The sequence below is a fragment of the Cottoperca gobio genome, chromosome 16 (assembly GCF_900634415.1).
Source record: "Cottoperca gobio chromosome 16, fCotGob3.1, whole genome shotgun sequence".
NCBI classification, from domain to species: Eukaryota; Metazoa; Chordata; class Actinopteri; order Perciformes; family Bovichtidae; genus Cottoperca; species Cottoperca gobio.
The window spans coordinates 18,176,343-18,189,659 of record NC_041370.1 but is presented as its reverse complement, the minus strand read 5'-3'; the positions used below and the strand labels follow the sequence as shown (position 1 = coordinate 18,189,659).

General features: G+C 42.4%; 1 protein-coding gene across 1 annotated transcript in view; it reads right to left on the bottom strand.

The window, feature by feature from the left end:
* Window positions 1–8,649: 8,649 nt before the first annotated feature.
* The window catches only part of trak1a (trafficking protein, kinesin binding 1a), a 38,108-nt gene continuing 33,440 nt past the window's right edge, over window positions 8,650–13,317 (bottom strand). The window contains 1 exon segment of the mRNA XM_029450962.1: window positions 8,650–12,274. Within this exon segment, the coding sequence (XP_029306822.1) occupies window positions 11,215–12,274 (1,060 nt within the window). The 3' untranslated portion in view covers window positions 8,650–11,214.

Here is a 13,317-nt window from a genome sequence, read left to right as displayed (position 1 = left end):
CACCAGTTTGGAGGTCCTTGGCCTGAAAAACGTTGAAGACCCCTGATCTAAGCTCAGCTTCAGTGACTTCACTGAATAATGTATCTATAATAGGGTCTGCGGGTCTGCGGTTGTAATGGGACCCTGGATGACTGACTGTGCACTCATGACAAGACCATTACATTGTTATATTGTTTGGCAGCATATTGGTTGGCAGCCAGTGAAGAATACTACTCCAACTTTATTTTCCAGCACATAAAAAAACATTTAAAAAAAGCTAAATTTAAAACTTTATTAAGATCTTACTGCATCACAAAGTGACCTCTCTGTCTTCTTCACATTCAGGTCAATTTACCAGGATTCAAGAAGTGTCTGGAAATAATTGTAGTTATTTTCAGTCGTGTATAGTCTTATTGAATTATTCCACTCTGTAGTATTGTTGTTGTTGTTGTATTTTCTTTTCACCCCAGTGGTCAGAAAGCGTCACAGGGAAAACAAAATGTCTTTTACCCTGAGAAGGCTGACGGCATCTGATGTCAGCTTGCGTTTTCTTCCCCGCAGCAGACTGAGAGAAATGCAATTCTACTTCATTTGACTTGATTCAATTTGCTGGCAAATTCTAATAATCTAATGTAAATATTGTTAAATGTCACAATGAAACTGTAATGAGTGGAGCAGGGCAGGTGGAGTCGAGGAGAGGAGGAGGAAGACCCGCCTCACATTGTCTCGTTCGAGGCCACAGCAGTGGAAAACTTTAACTCTCATTTTGTTGTTCCTTCAGGACCTGCTGCTAATCACATTCAGGATATTGTTGTTGAAATAAACAACAGTAAATATAGTTATCTTGTGATTATATTGACTCAAACTATCAAATATTACAGTGATAACAAAGTGTGAGAAATGCTCTCTAAAGATGCAAAGGTGTTTAGAATAATGGTTTATGTTTAGTAGTTTTGTGTCGTGGCTTGTAAATTAGAGGTGAATGAATGCAGGATGTTAGTATGACTTTTTGTGAACACAGTGACCTAATACACAATATTCCTCTCACAGCGTTACACTTACTACTGTAGTAATACAGTAACCGTTTAAAGGGGAATGCTGCACAGCAATACGTGGAGGAGGGAAGCTGACCAAAAATAAATTTAAATATAAAGGTAGCCATTAATCAATTGATGTTTCTGTTGAATTAGCTTCTTTTTTTTTTCCTATTTATTTACTTTCCTATTTAATCTATTTAAATTTTTAAATGTATGTATTTTTGTATTTATTTATTCCTGTAGTGAGTCTGATGTCGATCAACCAATAGGGTAAAAGTTGCCCCCGTGACACACTTTGAATGACAGCGCCCTCATTTCCATAATGAAGAAGCAATACCTAAAGAAATGTAATACAGAAATAAGTTTGAGGAATTACATAGAGGGGGAAATGCAAAGGGAAAATGTATCCTAACATGACCAAAATGATATGTAAATACATACATCTAAATAATTAATTAGATGTAAAATAAATAAATGCTAAAATAAATACATTTAAAATTACAATTAAATAAAAGATACAATTAAATAAGAAAGTAAATAAATAGTTGAATTAATACAAAGGCAAATAAGAAGGAAAGTAAAACAGAAATATTAATTGATGTCGCAATTTATTAATTAAAGCCTACATTTATTTTAAATATTATTTTTTGGAACATTTAATGGCATATTAATCTATTTATTGAGAATTTTATTTATTTTGTGATTTTAGATGAATGTTACAAACCAGTAGCCATGATACAATTATTTTTAAAAGAGCTGCAGTTTCAATATGTCCGTTTGGAGTTTTGCAACACAGAAAAAAAAGAAACGCACATCCACACAGGCAGAAGCCTAGTTTATATGCTAATCTGTGGAATAATACAGTGAAATGTAACTGAGGAGACCCCCTCTAATGACTTAATGAGACTCTGTAATATTGTAGGTCGCATTTCATAAAGGATCTAATTTGTAATTGTTACAAAGCCCTGAAAGGGACTGAAATGTCAAAGCTCTTTTAAATGCATTAAAGTCAGACTATGTAACTTTTGAAAAAACAAACATTCTTCCTCTTACAAATGCAAGTTGAATTCATATCAGTGATCTCAGTTAAACACACAACATTCTCACTTGGTCTTGTTTGACCAGTGGCTTATTGTGTCTGATGTTAGCAAACTTTAGATCCATTTTGTTGTGTTACTGAGACTAAGACTTTTCCATTCAGCAGTATCCTGTAACTCGTGGCCACAGTTGCTGCTGTTACATAGTTTTGCTTTAATACTATAAATGTGTAACTGCGATGTCTTGCATAATCTGTTTAGTAGGTGCTGTAAATATTAGCTTGTGTAAACATGTAGTTAGCTCTCACCAGAAAAAAAAACTACCAATTATATGATTATATTTCAACTAAACATCTCAATAACCATCAATGTAAATGATTGATGTTCTGTCTCCCTATTGTGTAGTTTCATGATTTTTAAATTTTTTAAATTTTGGGTCCTTGTAGTGCATATGTAACAGAAATAAAGATGACTGGCAGCAGCCTACAAGTGTCTTTATAAACAGGTGATCAAGCGGCATTGTGTAAAACGTGTATTTTATTGTGTGTGTGTAAACCCATCGTGCACATGTGTCTTAGAGCTTGAAAGATTACAAAGATTTACAATATTTCACCAATAAAGAGGCATTGTTAGCTTTGAGCTGATCATAATTTGTTTGTCCACACGATCCTCCTCCGTCTCCTGCTTACTTTGCTGCTCTGTTCATTTATTGATTTCAGTTTGTTGTTATTTGGCAGCTACAGTAAATGGCTGGATAATCTGCAGTCTGCTGTGTATTACAGATGCTTCATGCTGTTGTAACCAAACTAAATAATTGGTCAAACACTGCAGGATATTCATAATAAATGGTTGCCAAAGGGGGGAAGACTTGACTTCTTCTAGCTGGAAGAGTTCTGCAGTAAACTAACAGAATGAGACACATAAAGGATTTATGTCCACACTATGCAAGTATAAATATGAATGAGATGGAGGCTCTGACTGAGGTTAATTATAATGATATCTTATTAATATTACGTCTGAATATGCTCACCAGCACAGTGAAAGTACCGTGAAAATGAATGCATTTTGTCTTTTTTCAAAGTCAGATGCTGCATTTCGTGTGTCGAGCTGAAAATACCCAAAGTGACTGATAAACATCCGGCTGTGCACAGATTACCATGTCTCTGGTAAGAAGAACTGTTTGATGACATAACACCCAATTGTATAAAGGAATTTGACTGACATAGACAATATGAATAGAAATGTGACCAAGATTAATAAAGAGTTAAATCGAAACACCTCTCTGGGAACCAAATCGAAACACCTCTCTGGGAACCATCACCTTATCGTGGTGGAGAGGTTTGTGTGTCCCTATGAACCTGAGAGCTGTTTGTCTGGAGCCTAGTGCTCCTGGTAGGGTCTCCCAAGGCAAATTGGTCTCAGGCAAGGGGCCAGACTAAGAATGGTTCAAAAACGACTTCATGAAAAAAAGTTGGGTACAGCCCGAAGAAGCTACATGGTGCCTCCCATCCATCCATCCTGTGAGCCCACCACTCATGGGAAAAACCGCTGGGGTCGGGTGCGCTGTCACACGGGTGGCAGTGATGGTCAGGGACCTCGACGGACCAGACCCGGGCAGCAGAGGCTGGCTCTGGGGACGTGGACTCTGGGACCACTCTGTGGGGGAAGAAGCCGGAACTAGTGCGGGAGGTGGAGCGCTACCAGTTGGATCTGGTGGGGCTTACCTCTACGCACAGTCTTGGCTCTGGAACCGTACTCCTAGATAGGGGTTGGACTCTATTCTTCTCCGGAGTTGCCCAAGGTGTGAGGCGTCGAGCCGGGGTGGGGATACTCACTAGCCCCCGGCTGAGCGCCGCTACGTTGGAGTTTACCCCGGTGGACGAGAGGGTCGCCTCCCTATGCCTTCGGGTTATGGGGGGGAAAACTCTGACTGTTGTTTGTGCCTATGCCCCAAACCGCAGTTCGGAGTATTCGGCCTTCTTGGAGACCCTGAATGGAGCCCTGCAGGGGGCTCCAGTAGGGGACTCCGTAGTTTTGCTGGGAGACTTCAATGCACACGTGGGAAACGATGGAGACACCTGGAGAGGCGTGATTGGGAGGAAGGGCCTCCCTGATTTAAACCCGAACGGTCATTTGTTGTTGGACTTCTGTGCTAGTCATGGAATGGCCATAATAAACACCATGTTCGAACATAAGGATGCTCATAAGTGCACGTGGTACCAGAGCACCCTAGGCCAAAGGTCAATGATCGATTTTGTAATCGTATCATCTGATCTGAGGCCGCATGTTTTGGACACTCGGGTGAAGAGAGGGGCGGGGCTGTCGACTGATCACCATCTGGTGGTGAGTTGGATCAAGGGGTGGGGGAAGACTCTGGACAGACCTGGTAAACCCAAACGGGTAGTGCGGGTGAACTGGGAACGTCTGGAGGAAGCCCCTGTCCTGTGGATCTTTAACTCACACCTCCGGCGGAGCTTTTCAGACATCCCTGTGGAGGTTGGGGGCATTGAACCTGGTGATGTTCAAAACCTCTATTGCTGAAGCTGCGGTGATGAGCTGTGGTCTCAAGGTCTTAGGTGCCTCAAGGGGCGGTAACCCTCGAACACCGTGGTGGACCCACGGTGGTCAGGGAAGCCGTCCGACTGAAGAAGGAGTCCTTCCGGGTTATGTTATCCGGGAGGACTCCGGAAACAGTTGCAGGGTACCGAAGGACTAGAAGGGCGGCAGCCTCTGCCGTGTCAGAGGCAAAGCAGCGGGTGTGGGAGAAGTTCGGAGAAGCTATGGAGAAGGACTTTCGGTCGGCACCAAGGTGCTTCTGGAAAACCTTCCGGCACCTCGGGAGGGGGAAGCGAGGAACCATCCAAGCTGTGTACAGCAAGGGTGGGACCCTGCTGACTTCGACTGAGAAGGTTATCGGCCGGTGGAAGGAGTACTTTGAGGAACTCCTGAATCCGGCCTGGGAGTACGCCCATCCGGTCTACATGTGTTTTGTGGATCTGGAGAAGGCTTTTGACCGGGTCCCCCGGGTGATACTGTGGGAGGTGCTGCGGGAGTATGGGGTGAGGGGGTCACTTTTGAGGGCCATCCAATCCCTGTACGACCAAAGCGAGAGTTGTGTCCGGATACTCGGCAGTAAGTCGGACTTGTTTCCAGTGAATGTTGGCTTCCGCCAGGGCTGCGCTTTATCACCAATCCTGTTCGTGATTTTCATGGATAGGATATCGAGGCGTAGTCGTGGAGGAGAGGGGTTGCAGTTCGGTGACCTGAGGATCTCATCGCTGCTCTTTGCAGATGATGTGGTCCTTATGGCATCATCGGTCTGTGACCTTCAACAGTCACTGGATCAGTTCGCAGCCGACTGTGAAGCGGTTGGGATGAGGATCAGCACCTCAAAATCTGAGGCCATGGCTCTCAACAGGAAACCGGTGGATTGCCTACTCCGAGTAGGGAATGAGCCATTACCCCAAGCGAAGGAGTTCAAGTACCTGGGAGTCTTGTTCGCGAGTGAGGGGACGATGGAGCGAGAGATTGGCCGGAGAATCGGAGCAGCGGGGGCGGTATTACAGTCACTTTACCGCACCGTTGTGACAAAAAGAGAGCTGAGCCAGAAGGCAAAGCTCTCAATATACCGGTCGATCTTCGTTCCTACCCTCACCTATGGTCATGAAGGCTGGGTCATGACCGAAAGAACGAGATCACAGGTACAAGTGGATGGATGGAAACACTTGAATGAAGGTTTAAGTTGATCAAAGCTGAAAATTGATAATTCTGCAATTTTCTTAAACAGAATAGAAATATAACTTTACAGCTTCCTAATTAAACCTAAATATCTAATAACACATATTGTGAACTATGTTTTCCTAAATATTTACACAATCATCATTTAATCATATTTTGATATGATTTGGCAGTTTTTGACCTCTACTACTGGCTCCATACAATCTGTATCAATCAAAACCATCATTATTAAAATAAAAAGCCAATGTTATCTATGTTTATGTTATGTATGTTATCCTGTTTATTTTAATTGTAATAGTTTGTCATATTTATTGTATTCTAATGTATTATTTATATTGTGTTTTGTATTCTATCTCTCTTTGAGTGTTGATATATTTACTTTATATTTTTTACACTCCTGTGTAAGTCAGTCAGTCAGTTCATGAGAGCAGGCTGCTGAAACTCTGAGGCCCTGTCTATAAATCTCTGCTCTCAGCTTAGATATCTGTGTTTACTGTGGCACTGCGGGCTGTACGGTCCCTGTAATGTTAGGTTTTGATGGATTGTATGTTGGCTTGGCTACAGAGACAATCAGTTTCCATGCTGATTTCAGAAGATATCTCATCAACACAACACACAGACGGCTTTGACAAAAGGTCGTCACTGTTACCTCTTCACATTCTGTTGATAATGTAGTTCATTGTTTTAAGTTTAAATTCTGGCACATCTTACACATTGAACCTTTAACCATACTGTGTTGTATGATTAAACAATGCATTTGCACCGAATCACTCAAAGAAACACTGTGTCTCAGATTTATTACTTCCTGTTGTGCAGCGAGCATATGTTTCATATGTTTACACTGGACCAGAACACCTCTAATGGCTGCACTAAGTGTGTGTGTGTGTGTGTGTGTGTGTGTGTGTGTGTGTGTGTGTGTGTGTGTGTGTGTGTGTGTGTGTGTGTGTGTGTACAATGAAAAGTGTTTAACTCAACAGTTTGAAATTACAAAAGATCGGCATCGTCAAAGTAATGCACTACCTATTCAGTTACCAAATGCTGGCAGCATGTGGGTCGATTACAGAAACAGTAAAGCCCTCCTTCTGGTCACCGTGTGAATTGATGAAGGACGTTGGCTCTGCAGCCCATCATGCTTCACCTCTTGAGGACATGATCACACTTCTTGTCGCCAAAGTGGAACTTCTCTCCGAGCTGCTGTTAATTACTCCGTGCCCAAGAGTCTCGTTAGTGATGTTAGCTTGGAAGCATAAACGGCAGCTAAAGTAGAAGAACCCAGTGGAGATCCAGACTTACTTACCTAAGGACAGATCAGTTTCTATGAATCAGTTTTAAGGGTATTTTAACTTAAAGGAGATTATTAACATCTCTTACGTAACAACCTGACTGACTGCTTCAATTCTTCAGAATGTTTTCATGTCCCCTGTGGGGCCGCACACAACTGCTAGTCCTCCACTAAGCATCAAAAAACATTTCATAAGCATCAAGTGTTGCCTAAATCCATCTGTCCCTTCTCTTAAATCTCATCTCCATCTCTCTGCCCATCCTTCAGGTTAACAGTGGTCTTGCTTTCTGTCGTCCTCTCCACCATCTCTCACTTTGTCTCTCTGCTTTTACAACTCTTGGTTTGGGAATCAGTTTATTAAGAAAGAGGACATAATCAATATTATTTAATAGATAATTCAAATAATTTAAAATGTGATACATTGTTTATAATCAAAGAGAAAGAGTGTGGTAGTGCACACAGTGGTGTTGTCTGATCGTCTTCACTGAGACACCCGGACAGGATGGATGAACTGAAAGTTCTGCAGAGCTTCATTGTGACGCCAGGAGGAGCACATATGGATTTGCTAGACCAACATTTGCATTTCTTAATCTTCCAGAGCTGGCTTAGAGTTGGCTGTGGTTTGTGTTTACACCAGCTGCCAGTCCTGTTCTCTGAGACACACTGCCTCCCTGTGGTACAAAGCTGTGACTGGAATGGAGCTACTAAAGTTACTCAATGCACTGTAGTCTTCTGTGCTACTCACAGGAACCAATAACCGCATCAATATACAGTTTTATGTTTATGAATTGAGGCATTTCAATGAACAAAACTGCCAGAGTAAAAAGTAAATACTAAGAATCAGAATGGATAAGGACATTTTCTACACAGACCCATTAAATTAACAATGTAACAATCTCTGGACAGAGGGAATTGGCTTTTAATCATGTCTTTATTGACTTTTCTATCATACGTGATTTTATTGATCACCCACATCCAGAATTTCTTGATTTTCTGTTGCTGCTTATTTGTGCCCAAAGGAGAAGGAGTGGCTGAGTCGAAGAGTGCAGGAGTGTAAGGCTTGGCAATGTCTTGGAGATAGGACGGAGTCGTTCCCTTAAATGCACTGCATACTCGAATGCAAGCGCTACCAGGGAGCCAGTGTTGTGAATGAAGGAGGGTTATGGGAAGACTTGGAGAGGTTGAACATGAGCGGCCTGGACGAGCTGCAGAGGTCTGGTGGCAGACGCAGGAAGCTGTAGAAGTCCAGATGGGAGGCAATGATTCAATATCATTTATCGCCTTGTAGTGGGATGGTCCCTTAATGCTTTTGCCATATTGTGGCATATATCGGGAAATTGTTCTGATTAATGTAATACTGATCCCCCCGCCGTACAGTAGGAGGGATTCATGTGATGCTTCATGCTTTATTCACTGCTGAAAACTTGTTCCCAGACCTCTACAGCAGAGGGCGTATGAGCGAACTTCCCTGAGCCAAACGTTTAAAAACATTCACATCCTCAAAGATAAGTAAAGTTGGACTCACAATACATTACTGCATTATTATTCTTTGCAGAATGAGGCAAACAAGTCATTCTTTATGTATTTATTTTTTATTGACGGCAGTATGTTCTGTAGAATAGAACACTTCAGTCCCTGAACACAAACGTTTCTTTCCCTCGTTACTGAAAATAAACAACTTCATTCTCTGTATTTGTGTTCTGTTTTTATCTTTTAATGAAAAAAGTTAGCATGACTACATGTGTTGCATACATTTACAATGTAAGAATAGCTCCCCTTCCGAGGTTACCAGAAACTGAAGATAAATCAACATACTGTACACAAACATATGGCCCTACAGCAGGTTTACCGTTTGTAATAACTTACATTCAGATGATTCAATTGACACAGAAAAGCAAGCACACACACAAACACACCAGCTCCTTGTCGCTTCAGTGTTGCCATCTTAAATACTGTGAATTGTTTTGTTTTTTCCCCAAACGTGCAACTGTTATGAAGTTATGGGTAGCATCAATGTACTTGTAGACCGCTAAATGCAAGTCATTTTACTATGCCAGAGAAATGTTTATCATTTAACCCTTAACATAAACTATACAATGAAAAATGTCAGTGCGACTGTTAAAAATATAAATACAATCTGCAAAAGTCTTCCCTTTAACATGTACAATGGGCATTCAGTTATTTGTTCTTCTAATAAATATATGTAATGATTATTAATCTCTCACTCAATAACATTGCTAGTTTAACCCCTTAATAATTAAGGATTTCAACAGATCACTGCCAGCATCAGAGCCATCCATTCAGACAGTGGTACAGTGGCCCAATCCCAATGTCCAGCTTCAGACTTTAACTGACACCTACATGATCAGCATGTGTGCAAGGATCCATTTTTATGAGTCATATTTCAAATATGGGTTAATAAAACTTAGTTTCTCTCTTTTTATAACTATAGCCTAGTTAGAATTACAGAAAGTGTACCAAATGTCTGGGCGCTCCCGAGGATGGACACTGGAACTGGGTCAGCGAAACCAAAAACGTCTTTCTCTTTAAAACCAACATTTGGATATTTCAAGTGGCACTCCTTTGTACAGTTACATTCAGAAACACACAAGTTTTATAATGCTTAATATTGCTATTTTTTTCACCCATCCAGGATCCAGGTTTACACGGGCAATGTGGGGGAAGAAAAGTGAATCTGACGAAGCAAGTCTCGTGTTTTCTGTCGTCACAGTGTTCATCAGGTGTCTGTATAGCTGGAGCTGATCTGTTTATGTGCTACACGTCCCTGTGGAATATAAATCAACTCTAACTCCTTAGGAGACAAAAAATAGCATATGTGGGGAGCCTCAGCAGTTTCAGATGCAAATACATTAATCTTAACAATGATTTTATAAAGTAATCAAATAATACAACCCCATACTCCAATGAGATGCAGTATGTTAGCTGATTCTAGGCACGTAAGAACAGATCACACATTAAAGTCCCAATCTGGATTATTTTTGAAATGACAGATAACATACATACAGAGAGAGGAAAAGAAGTTGCTGGTAGAAAATAATCTCTAGTGCCAATGTCACTGTGTGTGACAATATAACTTCCATTTAACTCCAGTGCAATTAAGGGCTTTAAAATACCATCATGGCCCGAATATAAAATTACAATGTTTTGCATTTTAAATGAAACAAAGTAGGAAAATTAACCATATTTGAATGTATTGCCACATTTAAATACAAAAACAGTACAGTAAAAATAACAAAATTAATCCAACATAATCCTACTCCTACAAAAAGGCTCTGGTAACAGGCTTGCCTCATTCAGGACTAGCAGAAAGCTTTTCTTGGCTGAATCTTTACATCGGGAGAGAATGTTCTCTTCCTGGTTGGCTTTAAAATGATCTGCCAGTTCGTACATTAGACTGAACGCTGGGATGACATGACTCACAGAGTAGTCACTTTGTGCACTTTTACAAATATTTCATTCAAAAGCTAAAGACTACAGATGTGTCGTTTTATGATGGTCAATAATGCTCTCTGGAGATTTGAGTTGCCACGTCACGGTAATAACTCGCTCGCCTAGCGACATTAAGGCTACAGACGACCCATGACACGGGACTATCTTAAAGTGCAGTAACAGTAACATCTGCTGACTGAATGCATAACTGTGTAGCCCTGGGTAAAATATAATTATATTCGGGCCAGTACAGTACATTTTCAAAAGTCAGGTTGAGAAGGAAAATGAGAGTGAGAAAGCTGTGCAGTACTTCCACCAGATTGGGGCTTTAATATCATACTATATATGACACAGTATATTGCATCTACAATATACAATTACAATGGACACAGAGGAAGGCAACTGACTGTTTATGAGTATAATAGTGTAACAGTGTCAGAGACTACTGCTTCATTCACCAGCATTTCATTCAGCTTACATCCGCTGATTGTTTCAATAAATGAGTTGGAGTCTGGACTGGTTAGGAGGAGAGATGGCTTGTTGTTGAGTCTATGTGGACTGCACTGTTCATCACTCTAGCTAAAGGATGTCTGTAGTCATGTAGGGTATTTGGCTTTGTAAATGTGTGTGTACACATAAAATGCTAATTGCAGTGTGTTGTAATATGAGCCAATACACTGAATATCTCCCATTATGTCCCAGTTTCATCTTCACTGTGTTGGTCATTGCCTGTTAATTGCCACAGTCCGTCATTTGGCCTGGCATGTCTCTGCTTTATAGTCTGTGGTGTGACTGTTTCCAGTTCATGTAGCGTCTGTGGTATGTGTATGGCCAGGGTGGGATTTGTTTGCATTTTGTTCATTTCCTGTGTGGACATTGTGTGGGGGGTTTGCATCATATGTGGTATGACTAGCTCTGCGCTAGGGGGTCCTCCTGGGTCTTTCATAGCCATACTAGCCCCTACCATGGCAGGATAGCTTCGATTTCTCCTCAACCCTGCATTCAAACCTGGAAGCCCCCCACCCAGTCCAGTGTTCCCCAGTACAGTAGAGCCAAAGGGGGCTAATAGAGTATTTGCAGATGAAGCAGAAGCAGTGTGATGGGTGAGGGTGCGGAAACGTTTCAGTTTGTCCACAAGTCGCAGGTTCAGCTTCTCTGTTTGGCTGTCATCATCTGTTTGCCCGCCTTGCTCCTTCTCCGCCTCCCCCAGCACTTCCCTCAGAATGGTACGAGCTGGCTTCGAGGCAAGGAAGGTGTCAAAAAAGGGCGGGTCATCGGTGGAAGGGCTGAACTGAAAGACTGGTCGTGTGGTGGTAGAAGAGGCAGATTTGGAACGAGGGGAGTTGGGCGGGGTGGAGGGCTGCAGGAGGAGGAGGGTGTCCGGGCGTTTTGCCACCCGTCTGTGTTCAGCCTCCTCTGGTGCGTTGGTGCTCCTCTGCGCTTGCGCTCCTCCCACGGGTGTTGAAGCACCGCTGACGTCCAACCCTCGGTCCCAGCTGCGGGGGTCATACACTGAGGCAGAAATCCCATGCTCCAGCAGGAGGTGCACCAGGCCGAGGGAAGTGCTGGTGGTCTTGGTGGAGTCACGAAGGTTGGTGGAGGACTCGGCTAGTGAGTTGGAAAGGGAGAGGCGGCGTGGGGTGCAGCAGGGGGTGTAGGAAGGTGTAGGTGGGGTAGAGAAGGGTATAGGAGAGGAGTTGGGGGTAGGGGTGCCGATATAAGCACTGCTCTGACAAGACGCCAGAGCTGAGCTGGAGATGGAAGAGTAAGGGGAGAGAGAGAGAGAGGGAGGAAGCATTGGGTGTGCATGGAGCATGAGAAACAGTAGGTGATGGGTGACGGGACAGAGATGAGTGGACATGAGTTATCAAGTCTTGGCTTTTAGTGACAATTAAGACTCAATAAAAATTATATGAACACAACCTTGAACATAGCCATGCAGGAATTAAAAAGTTTTCCTATTGGGGCAACTGAGCCCCATTGTCTGTAATAATCTATTTGAAATAACCAGTCAGGAGCATCAAGGCTTACGGACACATTTTATACAGAGAATTCGCTGCACTTATAAGTAACAAAAGTCCACTTCATCCAGCAAATGGAACTGACTCAGGTGCCGTCACCTGACCTTTATCTGGTCCTTGGGTCACATGGGAAAAGTGGTTTTATGTATACTGTATATACATTCAATGATGCCAGAGGCCAGCCAGGGGTTACCATCTCCACCCACGTATACGTATACTTCCAGTCAAAAACCAGATTAAAGTGACGTGATGACACCTGAGCCAGTTCCTTTTGCTGAATTAAGAGCTACAGTGGTTAAGAGCTCTGAAAGGTATGATTAGATTAGATTAGATGATGATTTCCACAATATATTGTGGGCAAGAAAGAGCCTCCATGCTTAAATCCTGACCAAGTTAGATTTGACCAGTGATATGACTCATAGCATCGTCAGAGGCTGGATTGTTAGTTGGAACATGTTGACAAGGCAGCATTAGAGGCAAACTACATGTAGGCCCACAATGACGTGACTATCTGGGCAGTTAGGTCAAATCTTTTGTTATTGTGGTTCACACACACCCACAGTCTTAGAAATGCACTCTCATGCATTGCCTCACCCATGTGCATCCCAGAGGGTACACTCAATGGGTCTGCTCTACTCCGGCCATGACAGCCATATGATACAACTCCACTTCATCTTCCTCATCACATGACCTGCCAAGGCCAATCAGACAGCAGGGACACAGAGAGTATGAAGTCAGCCAGGTGCTGAGGCATCAAAGTAGCCCTGCCTCAA